Raw genomic sequence first — 16,380 nt, 5'->3', positions numbered from 1 at the left:
TCGACGTCCCGGCTGAAACCGTCCCCGCGGATGCAAATTCGATTACGACGCGATGAGTTAGCCAGCTGCGAGTGAAGAACCGATGATTCACCACGGCCACGTATCGCCCACTGTTTCTTCGTATTTGAATAACAATTGAAAATCGCTGACGTGACGCTCGAGGTGGTATTTCATTCCACAAGATCAGCTGTACAGAATACGTATTTTACACGGTATCGGGTATTATGTTAAATATTGACGATTTCCTGAACAGTTAATTGGTAATTACGCAAATAACAACGCCTATTATGTGTTTTACGCCTTTATTGCTCGTTGATTTATCCACGTACTGTGTAACCGTATTACATTGTTTGGTTTAAAGAAGCACGATAATGGAACCGGTATTTCGAATTATTAATTGCGGCTATCAGATTCGTTCGTTTCTCTCCATTCTTTTCTCAAATCATGCGCAAATTCACAGAGATGGAAATCTGGGTCGAGAGTTACACCTGTAGCAAACGGATTACCGATAAACATTGCAAATCACACACCACCGAGATACGAATCTCGTCAGCTGTTGATCTACCTGTAAACAGGTTAATGTCGACCACTAACGCTCTAACAACGAACTACCAACTTGACTTTACAATCGCGAAACACGATTTTCAAGCTCGATCATGTTGAGAACGCGTAGTTTGCTGAAACATCCTTTCGTGTGTTCTACTCTCTGCGCCATGACCGACGTAACTAGGCAAGCTAATTACAAAGTATATTATACTTATATAAATCACGGTGGTTTTTGAAGCTCGTAAACGTGAATCTCGAAGGAAAGTTAGAATCTCTGGTCGTCATAAAAGCCTCGGGGTGGTTCGATATTCGTGGCTGGACGTTGAATCACGATGATAACGCACGAACGACGCCAAGCAAGTGACCGGAAACAGGCGAACAAGTGGACAGGGATCGAGCAAATTAGTTGCTGGACGAAGATGAAATCTGACTAGCGAGCGCGGGACGATGTTCTTGCAGGTCCACTTTATACGCTTGCCAACTAGTCCGCTTATGGATGCAAATGCGTTTCGAGGAAGTGCCGAGCGGACAGTGAAATGCTGTCTCTTCTCAGGGCCCGTGCTTTCCGCGCAACCCCGGCATATTTTGCTCCACGGAATCGTGTTATAATCGTTCTGCGAAAATTCACCGTGTAAACAGCATTGATAAAGCAGCTTTTTCCTCGCGTAAAAGTAATGCATGGCTGGATATAATTCGCGCCCGCTCTTATTTCTCTCGTTTGAAAATGACGTGAAAAACCGAGCTGCCCGCTGTATTCGTCTCGTTTTTAACGAGACGAGTGGTACTATAATTTATACGGAATACTAGTTACGTTGAAACGAACCGATGTTTCGAAACTTTCGAGACAGGAAAAAAAAGAGGGTAGAAGGATCAAATCGGGGATAGACCAGACAACTGAAGACCATCTCTCATCGTTCTGAATAATAACGGAGAAATTATTTCGCAAATATATTTATTTTAGCTAGGTGAACGGGGACTGATTGAATTTCCAAGTTGTACGAACCCCGTCGCCTCGAGAGGCCAAGTGTTTCCGATAGAACAACCGGTTGATTAAACGATTCAAGCCATCCTCGTGCGCGCTCTCTCTATCTCTTTCTTTCTCTCTCTTATGCCGGGAAGCTCGTTGTTTTACGAACAAAGTTGAAATGCCTTCGAAATAACTCTGACTAAACACTTAAAATCGATCTTCCCAGAGCTTCGGTGCCATCTCGCTTTTTTTTATAGCCTTTGTAGAACGATGGAACGATGCCGTCTATTCGGCTCTGATAGACTATATTTAGACGACGTTTCATGAAATCTATTCTTGCCTTTATACGTGTCTGTAATCGTACGATGTTCCATTTGAAAATTCATAACTGTATCCGATCCATAATTCAACTTTGAAAGCGATAAATATCCTAAACCTATAAAGTAATTTACGTCAATTCAAACGAGCAAATAAAAAGTAAAACTCGAGAAAAGTTGGTAATTACAATCAAATTAATTACGTCGTTTTATACACGATATAATTGAATGCATAACTGCACAAAGGAATTTATATTTTATGCAAATGCTATTGGAAAAGCGTTCGCAGTCTGAGTTGAAACTCTATTGTTGGTCACTGACGACCTACACGATGCTTAACGCAGTAATTCATACTTGATAGTTATTAAATTCGTTTAGTCGTATATTAAATCTTTAAAGGGAGAAAATGGCAACGGTATCGCGAGGTTAGCGTGGCGTAATCGTTAACAAGCAAGAGACGAGCGTCGGAACGAGTCGACACGAAGGAATATGGTGGAGCCGGTAGGACGCAATAATAAATAGCCAGGCAAGTGGAAAGCGTAAAATAAGATCAATATCGCGGCAGGCCGGAGCATTTGCTCGGTAATGAACCATTCCCAGGACGGTCGAAGTAAATCGTCGTACGTGGATCGTACGGTCCACGTGACAAACGACGGCCGTTCTGTTCTTTTCCGACCCCGCGCCACCGTTTCCAGCCCGCCTCGCTCTCCTGGGCAAGAGGTGGCTCGTTAAGGAACCGAACTGGCCGCCGATTCTCTGCTGCGGTTACGCCTACCGCGTGTACGTGGATTTTGTGCTAGAACCGTGACAAAAAATCGTCGCTGATTACGCGGATATTGTTTTCCAACGGATCAAAGCGAGAACCCAATGGATCCTATGATACGAGGAATTTCTGACTTTCAGGGATTAACGAGCGAAACAAGAAAACAATTCGCGAGTTCTTCGTTTTGTAGAAGAATCGTTAATTCAGAGTGTATCGAAAAATCACGCGATGGTTTGCGTTTAAAAGATCGTCGCGAGGTTTCTAGTTTGTTCGACCACATTGTCGTGAAAGTATTCGTTGGTTTAGAGAACAGTGTTGATATTTTCCGAAAGTATTTCTGCCGGGTTTAATGCCGTATCAGCAAGAGAAGTAGTACAACGGAAACCACAAGCCGCTGCGAAATAAATAGGAATAATATTTACGTAGCCGAGGATACGTGGACGAAAGCCGGTGACTCTGGACCGCGATTTAACCGGAAACAGTATATCGGCGAGCTACGAGGTAAATATCTCTCGCCGGAGTATACGGCAAACAGCGTCAGCTCCGACCCACGCTTTTTTTCCCTCTCCAGTCGCCTTGAAAGGCATCCTCTTTCTCTCCGTCGTGAAATTTTCGTCGACGTTCTTGAGCACGCGCGATTACGCGCCTAAAGAAGAACAAATACGAGATTTTTCGATGGAGTTTCGACCGTGACGTTCTATGGAGCTTACTGTCGGGGTTGACGGTCAACTTTCCCTGGGGGGAATGCGCGACACGTTCCCAGAGGGTGTTAACAGGAAAGCCAGTGACAGTTTCACCCTTCGTACAAAAGATCTTGTGCATTGTGCATCCTAATGAACATAGCTATATCTCCTGGCTATGTCTTGCTGGGATACTTTCAGTGGCACGAGTAAATAACGTAGTCGACTAGACGGTGTTTTGTTAATCTCGAAGAACAGTATACAATAATTGTCTTTTGGTGGCTTGATCGCTTTGAAACAGAGAATCAGATGACTAAAGACTTTGGTAGGTTACATGTTATTATCACGAGATATGTATTTAGCGTAACAACCGTTCGACGAGAAGAACTCTTGTTAAACATGTATTTAGCGAACAAATTCTCACGGAATGTACAGTGCTTCATAGGGTTCTTTAGCGGCTTGAACAAAGTGAAACGCGAAGGGTCGTTCTATTTTTCACGCGAGAATTGCCGCTTCAGTGCCCTAATGAACTGCGATAACTTGCGACCGAGGTTCATTAATGGTGCACGCCGGCTGCGTCAAACTATATTTCGCCAATTCGAGCCTCGGAACATTAACATCAATTTCCAACCTTGCGTACCTTTCGATGGGTATAGGGAGAGTTCGAGGGGAACACGTCCGTGGAAAAAATCGGGAAACTCGAGAATTCCATTGGAAACTCGATCGTTTCTTGTTGCAAAGGTTACTTGAGAAATAATGGAAATACTTACGAGCTAACGAAGGCCGGAAATGGATCGCTCGCTGATAACTCAAAATCGCCTCCTCGTAATTCTTCCTGCCTTGCTGCAGTATTCCCCTGGAACAGACCGGCAGATACGATCGATTAGCGAATGCAATCTCTGCTTAATATCGGGGTGGGAATTTTCGAAGATTTAAGTATTTATTTTAACACGTTTACGAGGTTTGTTGGTGAAACCTACCAGTCTAGTGCTATGCGATCGAATCGCGATCGCAACGTGCCCGAGTGCTCTCCATCGATAACAATCTCGGACGAGGAACGATTAATCATCGTTCGAACAATGCCACTCTCAGAAACGATAAAAATATTACTTGTCAACCGATGACTTATCGTGCAGAGGTCGAACGGTGTAACGAGCGTACGGGAAACGAACGAGGGTTGGGGCGGGGAGGGTGCCAATAAACGAACTTTATAACGCCTACACACGGGCCCACGTGCCATCGTGGCACATATTTTAGGGAAAAATTCATTTTAACGCGTCGGTGATTAATCTTGCCTCGAACGTTGTCACTCTACGAGCGATGAAAATATCACTTGTCAGTGTGAAGGCCTTGGGTGAAGGCATGGTGTTGGGAAACGGGGTGATTTACCGGGCTGAGCTACCGGTAGGCGTCGTACTTTTATCGCTAATAATTTTCCTCGAGTTGCATATTAAAATCGAATCTGCCACAGTTCGAGTAAGCGAAAGAGGAAAAGGTGGCGGAGAGACGTGTAGGGATGATATCTTAAAAGTTATTATGTTTGCATCGCGCGTTCTATTATTTCTCTTATTCCACGTTGAAGGCGGGGAGAACCGAGTGATTTGCGAAGGTTTCTCGATCGATCGATCACGCCAATCGAGCATATCGGCTTGACGTTAGAAGCTTGAAAAAAGGTTGAGTTGGATGAAGAAAAGCAGACGTGCCCCACGATGGATCGATAATCCATGGCTTCGTAATCGGCAATCGTCGACGGTTAATCCTTTCGCGTGTGGAATATTTTATTAAGGTTGTCTCGTTCATTTACGGAAACCATGTTCGACTAGCATTCGTCGAGTTGGTGAATGTAACACCTACGAAAAGCAACGGTCGATATTAAAATTTCAGACTGGTAGGTCACGCTAACAATCGCCACCGTTTCGTCGACGTTTTATCATCGGTCAGGCCGTGGGGGAGAAACATATCGAGGATCGTGATCGAGAGCTTTCGCGTTTCTGTTTCGCGCCGAAGCTTCATTATTTTAACCGAATATAAAAATCCGGTTCGCGCCGTTTCAATTTGTTCCAGTTCGTCGTGAAAAACTTATACTAATGACACGCTTTGTGAACGTTCGAGCGGCTGCGAAGAAAGAAGGGGAAAGCAAGGGGAGAAAGCAAGGAAAGGGAAACGAAGACGAACGTGGTCGGTGGACGAGAAAAAGAGGAAGATATTTTCTTTCCAGTCAGGCGAACCGGCCTGAACCAGAAGAGTTTTCCTGTTCGTTAACGAGACGCTACTCCACGTTCGTTAACTTTCAAGATGAATATTCGCGCAATATATAATGGACTCCTTCTCTCTAGCGCCACCTATTACCGCTTTCCACCCCTCTCCGGATTTTTATTCTTTCTCTCCTCATAACAATCCCTCTCGTTTGTACCAATTTGCAATCGTCCGCGATATTTCCCGCGATTTATTATTCCAACCTAGTCTCGGTTAACGGGTACACGCTATTAAAACCGTTTCTCCACCGCTTCTTTACCGCGGAACGACCGTTTTAAAAGACACTCCGCTTTGCTCGGAATTTCTTTTCGAGACTTAACGATACTCTCACTCGACGAGCGATCCCTACTCGACGATTCTAATCGTGGTTGTTTCTCGTCGGATTTATCAATACACAACGAGGGAACACGTGTCCCAGACAATAACAATTGCGCCGAGAGGCCACCCATTGTTTCGCTTTATTCCTGTAAATCTGTTTCAACGAACGGTCAACCAGTTTCAACGATTCGTACGAGGACGCTTCCAATCGCGCTTATTTCGAGTGGTTTACGCGACGACGAGGGTGAACGGCCGGTGGCGCGAAGGGTCGTGGATAAACGACCGCGCTAGCCCCGCTCGATTGTTAAAATAAATACATTGTTCAGGCATTGTTCGGTCCTTCGCTCTATTATTTGCAGCGTCGTCTATGTAACGAGCGACCACGGGGACCAGGTATGTAACGACATTTCGCAACAAGCGTGTACACTGTACACGCGCGGCTTTGTGCCATTGCTAGACTCGATGACAAAGCGAGCTTCGAATATTCCTGCCGTTCCAGTTTCAACCTTTAGCTCGTTGAAAATTTTATCCAAACCCTATATAGATACGTGAGACGCCTGGCCGTTGGCGCGCGAGAGGAGAGATAGGAATGCCAGTTGCGAGCAACGAAAGCCAGAAGATTCTGAAAGACGAATTGAAAATACAAGAATGAGAAAAATAAAGAAGATTAGGTAATAAGGAAGAAAGCCTATGAATGGAAAGTGGTGGCGTTTCGTCGGTCGATGCAAAATATTATCCGTTCGTTTAGGTGTTGCGCTAATAAAATAGAAACGGCCATAAAGCTCAACATAACGCGCAACCGATAAACGAACCGAGGGTACGAGCAAACATCGTATCCAACGAAATATGGTTGCGACTCTGAAACAGAAAACATTCGCGTGCCTGTAGCGTTTACAGGAAACATCGGTGTCTGCGTAACTCGATGAAAATATTCCGACGATTGTGCTTTCATAGACAAAGGGAGACACCTTCCAGTGAGAAAAACAGAGAATAAACGATTGGTCAAGTTGTGAATCGTGGAAAGGGTGGCGTTGAATGTAACGGACCGTGTAACATATTCGATTATTCCCTTCATTTATTTCCCCGTTCGAATAACTTCAAGTAATCGCTCTGTCCCCGATCAAGTTGGACGAATCACTAAATTCATGTCTGTTGTTTGCAATTCGAAGAGTCAGGCATAAATTTGACCGAGAGTATCCTCGTTGTTTGCCTCTTGTCGGTTAATTTATTACTATACAAGGTGATTCTTTCGAAGAGTTGACAGCCGCTAATGCGATTACTCGACGGACTGAAAGTTTGATCGGGGACGAAAACATGGTGTGTACAGGGACGAAATGGATCCGACGAAACCGCCCTGTTTTCACAGTCAGAGCGGCCGATATACATAATCGTCGATAGCAGTTCGGTTAATCGTCGATTGGGAAACGGGTTACGCCGAGCGATAAACCGACCGGGCTTATGGATTTCAGGGACATCGTTATTCGTTAATGACTCGGATTACGTCGAGAGGGATGAATAAAAATCTCAATAAAATTGCAGCCACAGGGGGGTTTTATCGCGTTAACGAGTCTGTCTAGCGACGCATCGATACTACTGCCGGGAATCTCAAAGCTGAATGGCAGCCGATAACTCGTACGTCCACGTCGCATTGTTCGCTACGAATATCTGATATATCTATAATTATCGCTGCCGGATATTGCACAGAGCGTTCGATAATGACGATGCCGGTAATATGTGTTCGGTAATAAGCTCTTGCGGTATTGAAATTACTGTACCCTTGATATTCGATTTTATTCTCGAACACTTTCTCGGAACAACCATGTGAAACGCTCCGAGCGGCCGATGCCTCTGTGCGATAATATCGAGCTCGAAGATTTTATAGATTTTTAAAGAGAGATTCCAAGAGCGTGTTGTTTACGATTAAAATTGTTCAAACATATATATTCCAGGCTCGAAGATTCTATAAATTTTCAAGGCAGGGTTGAAAGTGTAAATTGTTCGCAGCTAATATTTTTGAAACATATTCCACGTGATATTACAGTTGCTTGCTGTTCTACGATAGATATACTTCCAACGCTTTTAAGGCCTTCGATATATAAAAATATTAATCTCTGTTTCTACAATATCTTCCATGTATTATAAACCTGTTATCGATTTCCACTGAGAGAACTCGAAATAAACTGCTGCTTCCGGAAAGAAGACTCGTCGAACAAAAGTCCTTCGCGACAGACGATCAACGACAACCACGAAAAGATAAATTTCCTTCAGAATCGCTTCATTTAATTTTGGAAGTCTCATCCAGTTACTGTTTCCTCTCTATGAAACGTCCTTCGAGTATATCGCAGGATCGCTGCCGACAACCATGTACGGAGGTAAGGTTAACGATGTGCGATATCCCGCGTCGGCAAGCGTTGCAAGAAAAGCGACGAATCGGTCGTGAGTCCCATGTAATTCGATCGAAGGCTGTCCTTCGCCTATCGAGCGAGAAAATCAATTTGGTCGATCGGCAGCCGGCCATTCATAGGAGATGGCGCCGCGGTGATGACCGTCATCGCCATTGTCGTTTGCCAGCACCAGCGGCGTCAGCCTCGCCATCGCTGTCACCGTTGCTTCATCGAGCACGAGGGGCTATTGTCGTCAACGTCCTCTTCTCGACATCGTTGCGGTGGTATCGGCGGTCGTTGGCTGTGTTCGACCGGTAACATCGGCTCCATCGTTCCCGATGGATTCACCGAAAGGCTCCCATGGCCGTTGTTCCTTTCATCTTTGTGCCTGCTCGTTACGTTGCTGGTATTACGCCGAGAGATTGACGGCTCGCGAAGGGAAACCGGCTACCGCCGTGTTCGTTCGATAATTGGATCTTTCCATCGTAGTAACGCCGCTTCCGAAACGTAACGACCCACGATTTACGGCCATCCTTGTGTTTTAACGATCGACCGTTCGAGAGGCAAGAAGAGCGACTCCAGATGCGTTCGAATGGAAATTGTGGGGCTTCTGTCAGGGGAATACGCTGACGTATACACACAGATAATAGGGGGAGAGGTTCGCGTTACAGTCTGCGTGGAATCAATTGGGGCAGAGAGTATGACAGAGAATCCTTGGTCGTAATCGTTTAGAGACTACTTCCCTCCGTTTCTCGGAAATCGTCTCGCTCCGGGGATTTAATTCGATTCCGTGATCGCGGTGGAACGCGTCGCTAATTCTAGTTCCAGGAGTTTGACCGGCGCGGCGCGCATAGCTGCAAAAAGTTTCGAGTGCGCGAAGCACGCGGGATTCGAGGAAGTCTGGAATCTGGCGGACACCGGAGAAAAACGGCCACGAGGATTGAGCGCGTCGAGCGAAAAAAAAACGGCGCGGATAAAGAGGAAGAAGAGATGCCGCGCCGGAGAGGCAGAAAAACACGAGAAGGATGGAGAAAGAGAAATCGTGGAAGATCTGCCCGCAAAATCTGACTGCAAAAAATAATAGAGAGAAAAAGTACGATAGAGGAACGGTAAGTGAGAAAGAGAGGCGCGACGTCGAACTGGGAGACACGGGGAAGGTAAAATAAAGGAAGGACAAGGGAAGGACAGGGAAGGATTGCAATTGTGGCTGCGGTGCTCCGTAGAAACGCGATTCACGCTCGTCGGAACCGATCGATGCACCGAGTCGACCGACAGCTGCGGCTACAGCTGCAGGTGGAACCGAGGCAGCCAGTTCGACGGAGAAGCGACAGAGCTCTGTTGCGGCTCTCTTCGTTCTGATCGAAGCGACGGCGACGCATTAGCGCTCGTACAACGTTGCTTCCTGAGCGCTTCGCGATAATACCTCTCGCGAGCCTGTGCACTACGAGCTGATCATGGCTCTGTGTATATGAACGCATTCTACCGTTTCTACGCGTCTGCATGGAAGCCAGACAGAGAGACATTTACAAAGAGGAAACCATGAACGCGAGGTGAATGCATGGCCAGCCGCGTTTGCCTCGAATAATGGCCAATGGGACGCTGTACGCGCAGAAAGATTCAGTTCGCGCAATGTGCACCCAACGATATGACGTTTATCGTTTATCGTCGTGGTCTCGCCGAGCTGCACACGCTTCACGACTCTGCGAACGACCAGTTACGCTTCATCGAGTTTCCCACCGCAGGAGTCGCGCCGCGTTTCCACGACGTGTACGCGATTCTTTTGCCAGCGACATCGGCTGGCTGCAATCGTGAAAAAAGTCCGGCGGAATCGATAGAAAGCGTCGATGACGATCGACGGCCGAGCCCTGCGCGAACGAGCGGCCGTTCTATAAATTTCTGATTATCGCGCGTGACCGAGTTTCGCGTCTCATCCTCGCGAAGGTGAAAATATCCACTCCGGTTAACCGTGGCAAGGGAGAATAAAACGAGGCGAAACATCGTTCGTAGGACGGCGTATAGGTTCGCGAATCGCGATGTTCGTGCAGCATCGATCGACGTCCAGTCGGCGCTCTCACCGATGGATCGATCGATATACCGCACCGTGGCGATCGAGTCGAATCAACCGCTTTTTTCCACCCCGTTCCTGACCGTTTGCCGCTGTTTACGGCTTATAAACGTTCCTCGATCGGCCGAGAGAGCTCTCGAGAGCGATGCCGCGAGAGTCTCGTATCGGCACGTCCACTGCGAAACGTGTAAATGACAGCTGTAACGAATGGCCTGATTAATTTGTTCCACGGACGATGATCGATCCTGGCTCAAGTTTTTCATTCCACGGCCGGTTTTCCACTGGGAACGCTTTCCCATCGTGCCGTCTGGCTGCTCGCGAGAAACTCTGCGACGCGACGCTTTCGAATTTTACGATCGGCAGGAACGTGTGGCCTTGCTGCCCGGGTTAACTCAAGTTCCCCCAGCCTCTTGAACGCGGGAAGTTTGCCAACGACTCGCCACGCTGGGACCAGCTGCTTTTCTACCCGTAGAGAACCTCGTATTCTCCTGGAAAAACCGTCCAATCATGTGGACGTATCGCTGTACGTATTCTTCGAGGGCCATCGTTTCTTATCGAATTCGTATCGTTTCTTTTTTCGTATGATTCGCCTTTGCCTCGCCATCCAGAGAATCCTAAATTGTCCGTATTCAAAACGGCCAATAACTGCTGCGAATACTCGTTTTTATTGGTCGAGGTATTACCGATTTGCTTCCATACATATATGTATGACGGCAGCTACGTCCAGTCGTAGAACGTTTTTACTTCTCGAGAAGAATTCACCGTGGCGTGGATAGCCCGCCGCAGACCACGAAATTTATTTTATACGCGACCCTGCGCTGCATTTTCTTCTACGGCTCTTCTCCGAAAAACGGATTATTTTTGACTATGGAATATTTATTGAAATCGCCTCGCTTATATTCTTTACCATGATCCTGATTGTTCGAGACAGAAAAATTATGGAAAATCGTTAGCCATTTACCAAACAAAGTAGCTAATTTTACAACATACGATTCCTCCATCTGGTTAATCCACGACGCTGCGTGTTTCCCAAGCGTCGCTCGTAGCCTCGCGCGATGTAATCCTATTAGAAAGCCCTGGAAACGCTTATGTTTCCCGAGCAAACAATTAATGCGCGCATAAGCTTTCTTGGGCTTAGGAAAAAATTCGTCCACGTATCCGACGATTCGTGGAAAATCGACGCCAGTGACATTCGTGATATATGGCGTAGCGCGAGCTGAAAGAGCGCTTGTTAAGTCTTCCTTTTTCCAGCTTTACGCTTTTGTGATCCTCTCTTGTTTCTCTGCGATGGAGAAGAAATATCGCTAATCCTCACGTGACTTTGTATTTGGCGAGATAAATCGATTTTCTTGAATTCTTCGCATTTATCCATGTAACGTGTATAGCGAGGCCGGATTATTTGCATCGTCTGTGTTCCTTAAAATTCCATCTTGAATTTTCTTTCTATTTCCATTATTTAATGTCGCATAGACTGTTTCTGTGGATTACTAACGATATAAGAGTTACCATTAGTCTTCGGTATAGTGACGACAGCGTGAGAAAATATCCTGTACATTGTGAATAACGAGAAAAGGATAAGAAAAAGGAAAAAATGATTCGAACAACTCTATACTAGTGTTAAATATCGAATTTGTGAATTTATAAAGCAAATTATCCAGCTTGACTCGAGTAACACAACGAAGAAAATATCATCGATAACTATAAAGAAGGGGAGGAATGGAACGCGTTGAGTTGACTGCGTAATAAATTCTCATTATTACAAAGGTCTCCATGACTAGTGTTCGTTAGCAGTAGGTTAGCGTTCCGAGCAAGAAACGCAGTCCGTTTGAAATTAAATCAGCCGATCGTGAGTGTTTTTTTTTTTTTTCACTGGAGTACTCGCGTTTTCTCGCGCTCTTTCGCTCTTCGTATCTTCAGGGATATCGTATCGCGTCGTTTTGCGCAAAAGTGTCGTGGCCCATGGTCTCGCGATACGTCCCGTTGCGTTCTAAAGAGTCGAGTCACGCCAACTTTATATATTATTCACATGACTGTGCTCGGTCATCGTGCACTTCTGTTTTTGCCCCAGTCTGTTCGCGTTTCTGTGCAACAATTGCCTCGCAATTTTCGTCTCGTGCCATTGCCTCTGCTTTTATTCAATTGCCGCTTGAAATTGCTTGAACGTCACTCACGAAACAATCTTCCGGTTTGCAGGAAGGAAAAACGGGAAGAAAAAGATCTCCGAGAGAGCGGAGGTCAAACAAGATAGACCGCGTATTTCTACGTATTTTTAAAGCCGCAAAGAATCTCACATCTGCTCGAATCTAGTTACATCGATTCTCTCCGACCTATGTAGTAAAGTTTTCTCGCAGTGTCAAAACGCACGCGATCCTCGGAGCAGTTTGCAACGAGTAACCACCCGTAGATAGCAAGATGACCCGGGGCACTGTGCCGTCAACGAGGACGAAAAAGTACGTCCGGCATAATCTTTCGGTTGAGAGGGAAGAAGAAGGCGAAGAAGAACGAGTGTGCCCATGGGGGACGAGTGTCGTCGATCCGGGAAATATATTCGACTGTTTTGAAGCGGTTAACGTACCTGCTTACTTTTATGCAATCCCCTGCCCCACCTCCGTGGGCTCGCCTCTTTCTTGTTTTCGCCGCTTATTGGCCAAGTTTTCAGACGGGAGTGTCGTATCGGGGGCGCCTCGGAGTTTACCGAGTTCCTCGTCGTTTGCAAAGTAAATCGTGCGCGTTTCAGAGCTCCCTCTACCCATTTCCACCCCCTATCCATCCTTTCTTTTCCCATCTCCACCCTTTTCTTTCTGCAGCCTGTATTGTTCGGTCGCGCGAAGCTTCTCCGTCGATTTCTCGCGTCGTTTCTCCTTTCCTCCGCCCTCCGACTACGAGAGTCTCGTTTCGTTCGCGAAATCCGTCGCGCGATTGCGCCTCGCGGAACCACGCCACGCCACGAGAGTCGTCGAGACACGGTTGGAAGATGCTCAAGATGCGAACATCTCATCGATGTATGCACGATCGTCGTTAAGTCGAATTCAATTTCGCTTCGGCCGGCCGAAACCGAATTGCCTGACCTGTCGCGTCGGTAGGAAAATTATGCTTCCCGCATGGCTGCTCTATCGTCGCCCGGTATTGTGGCCCATTTCGTTACGCTCCGCACGATTCTTGGCGACCGTTCGAGCAGTATCGTGAACTCGATGTTCGCAACTGGTACAGGTTGCTTGGAATTCGAGTAGTTTGAACGAAAACGATCGACGATTTGTAAAAACTGCTACGCGTATAGGGGAGGAATCGAAGCAAATACGCATGGATTTTGTCACTGTAAGAACGCTAAATAATCAAGCAAGATGAAAAGCGACGGCTCAACGTAAGAACGAAACGGAAAGAAACGATTATTGCATGTATTAATTATCTTTCGTCCAACATTTGTCGCGGGACCAAGCTATTCCCCGAATCACCCTTATTCCACTCACGTTCTCCACATCGTTTACACCGCGTTCTCGTGACACCGCCACGAACACACCAACGCGCAGACATAGTCCACGAAGTATGACCCAATTTCATTCGCGTGTTCGGACTCGAATTACCTTCCGACTCCCGACGGAATACCAGTTAATAACGACTTCGGCGTACGAACGAGGCGGTTGGAGAACAGTGGCTGGCAAGAAGGGGTGAGACCTCGTGGTGGATCGGTCCGACCAAAACGATGAACAAGGAACAGAGGAAAGTAGAGGGAGCGAGAACCTGACCGGTTGAAACCTATTATTCTACTCGGTTCGAACATACTACCTGGCATGAAAGGTAAAGAAGGAGAAAGAAAACGGGTTAGGGAAGGAGTAAGCGGCACGGTGGGTTCGCGCTAATTTTACATCGCTTAAAATTTATAGACAGGATGTTAAGGCGCTTATTAAGGCAGCGCTCAAGCACACTCTAAGATTCCGTAAGTTTGCCTGCGAAGCTTCGCCGTAATAGCTCCTGGTCTCGAGGACCACTGCTACAAATTAGCGCTTTCTCCCTCCTTCTTCGCCTTTTTCCGCACACCGGAACACAGTTGCTTAAGGTTTCCTCGATCGAAGACGCGATAAGTTTTCTAATAAGACAGAACTTTTCGGCTGGTTCTTACTCGCACCCTCTTTGGCCCAATGACAGGAGTTGCGAACTCATTAAACCAGCCTCTGGTAACCAGCGCGACTCTCGAATCGGTGTACGCTTTCCTTTATTCCCTTTTTCTCACTGGAAACTTTTTTCGTCCAAGTGAACGTTGACCAAGTTCTCGTGTGGACAACGAAACGCGGCGCGTAAGGGTTGCGGTTCACGGATTGTTGGCTGTTGGAAATCGCGGTTGTCAGTGTCGCGTGGAATTTCAGCGACGCGTCGAAAAATTCCGGTGTCAAGCCACGACAGTGACCGGATGGGAAACAAGGGAAACTCGGTCCCGATTTCATTCGATTGCCCGCCACGTCGCGATCATCGCACTGTCGCGCGCGTGAACGCGCCGGACACGAGCTGAAATTCGATTTTTCCTCGCCCAGTGGAAGACAGGAACGAACTTTAAGTTCCCCTGTTATTCGATCGCACGTTACCAGTGAAATATTCCATCCAAGAATGAACTTGGCTACTTTGTTTTAATGAGATCGTGTTCAGTCGAATCACGCTGTTTAACTAAGATCGATGTTAAAAGGGGTGCGCCACGCAAAGAATACTTTGGACGAAATTTTACAGGAAATTATCCTATTGTTGCTGACTCTCGTTCAGCGTTCTGACAACGATGGTAATTCCGGATTACCACGGTCCGGTAAACTAGCCTTCGATCGGAACCTGAGGATATTCGATCAATGCGCAGCGCGGGGAACCATAGCAAAGGCAAAGGGGATGGATTTCAGCCCACTTCATGAAGAGGCCAATGCTTGTTATTGACGAATGGGATTAGGACAATAGACTGGTTTCTCCATTAATAGATCAATGACAAGTCAACCGTGTACTTAGCGCGCATATCGAACATTTATTCGGCCGTCTTTTCTCGAAAACGTTCGGCCAAGTCGACACAGTTTTACACGTTTTCCCTTTAACTTTCCCATGATGTCTTCCACGAAAAATATCGGAAATCTAGCGGAACAGGAATGGAAAGAAAAGCGAGAAGATCGACTCTAGCCGGGAGAAAAGAATTGCCAGCCGATAGGGTGTTTGTGAAGGGGATGCGGCGGGGTGAAAATGGACGGTCGGAACGATTAGATTTGTCGCGGTGAACCAATTTAAATGGTTCCGGAATAGCGTGCGCAATTAGCGGCCACCGCTTAAATCCAGGCTACATTATACGATCGAGAGATAGGCGTTCGATTTATCTTGGGAGGGGCGCGTTCCAGCTTTCCTCCTCGATTATTTACCGATCGGAATATCCCGGCTATTTTTAATTAGCTCTTAATTACCGGCGCATAAATACGCGCCGCGGACCCGTTAATGCTGGCGCAGAGAGCCGCGGTTAATGAAACGTAAAATTCAGATAGTAAATTTAGCGAGGGTTGGCAAAGGGTTGGAATGGCGAACGTAGTAAAGAGTACTACGCCAGATGAAAAAAGGGCGCATAGGTGGGAAGTAACAGCAGAGGCTTCGTTGTGCGATATCATTGCAACTCTCACGCATTAATTTCGCTACGGCCGATAAGACACGCGTTACCTGTTGGCGGCGCGTAATTAAACCACGATTATCGTTAGAGCACCGATGTCGAATCGTCACGAGAATGTTCAGGAGGATGTTTGTTCGGTATCGAGAGAGATAACGCGGAGATAGAAGAGCTTTACGAAACGATCTGCCCGCGGTAATCTCGGAATTCAGCGGAGTTATCGATTCAGAGCCGCGCGTCAATCGTGAGTTAGATCGGCGAACGAGTGACGAGCGCGCTAGCCTGCGTTACACGCGTTCCACGCCTGGCCTGGCCGCGCCTATTAATTCAATTTCTGTCCCAATATCGCGATACAACGGACGGCATTCGCGAAATTTACGCGATCTCCTCTCCGCCCTGCCGCTTCGCGTTCCTATTAAAACAAATATCCGCGACTGCCCGATTCGACGAAAACGCGATTACGCCCTCGA

At 46.8% G+C, this 16,380-nt stretch overlaps 1 protein-coding gene across 2 annotated transcripts in view; it reads right to left on the bottom strand.

The window, feature by feature from the left end:
* Positions 1-16,380, bottom strand: part of LOC100649529 (protein O-mannosyl-transferase TMTC2) — a 213,315-nt gene that overhangs the window by 43,353 nt on the left and 153,582 nt on the right. For both annotated transcript variants that reach the window (XM_048405484.1, XM_048405485.1), the window contains exon 8: positions 4,044-4,129. In XM_048405484.1, the coding sequence (XP_048261441.1) occupies positions 4,044-4,129 (86 nt within the window). The remainder of the gene's footprint in view (positions 1-4,043; positions 4,130-16,380) is intronic.

This window comes from Bombus terrestris, chromosome 4, assembly GCF_910591885.1.
Source record: "Bombus terrestris chromosome 4, iyBomTerr1.2, whole genome shotgun sequence".
NCBI classification, from domain to species: domain Eukaryota; kingdom Metazoa; phylum Arthropoda; class Insecta; order Hymenoptera; family Apidae; genus Bombus; species Bombus terrestris.
Note: the sequence above shows the minus strand (reverse complement) of the source record. Positions and strands in the feature narration are given on the sequence as shown.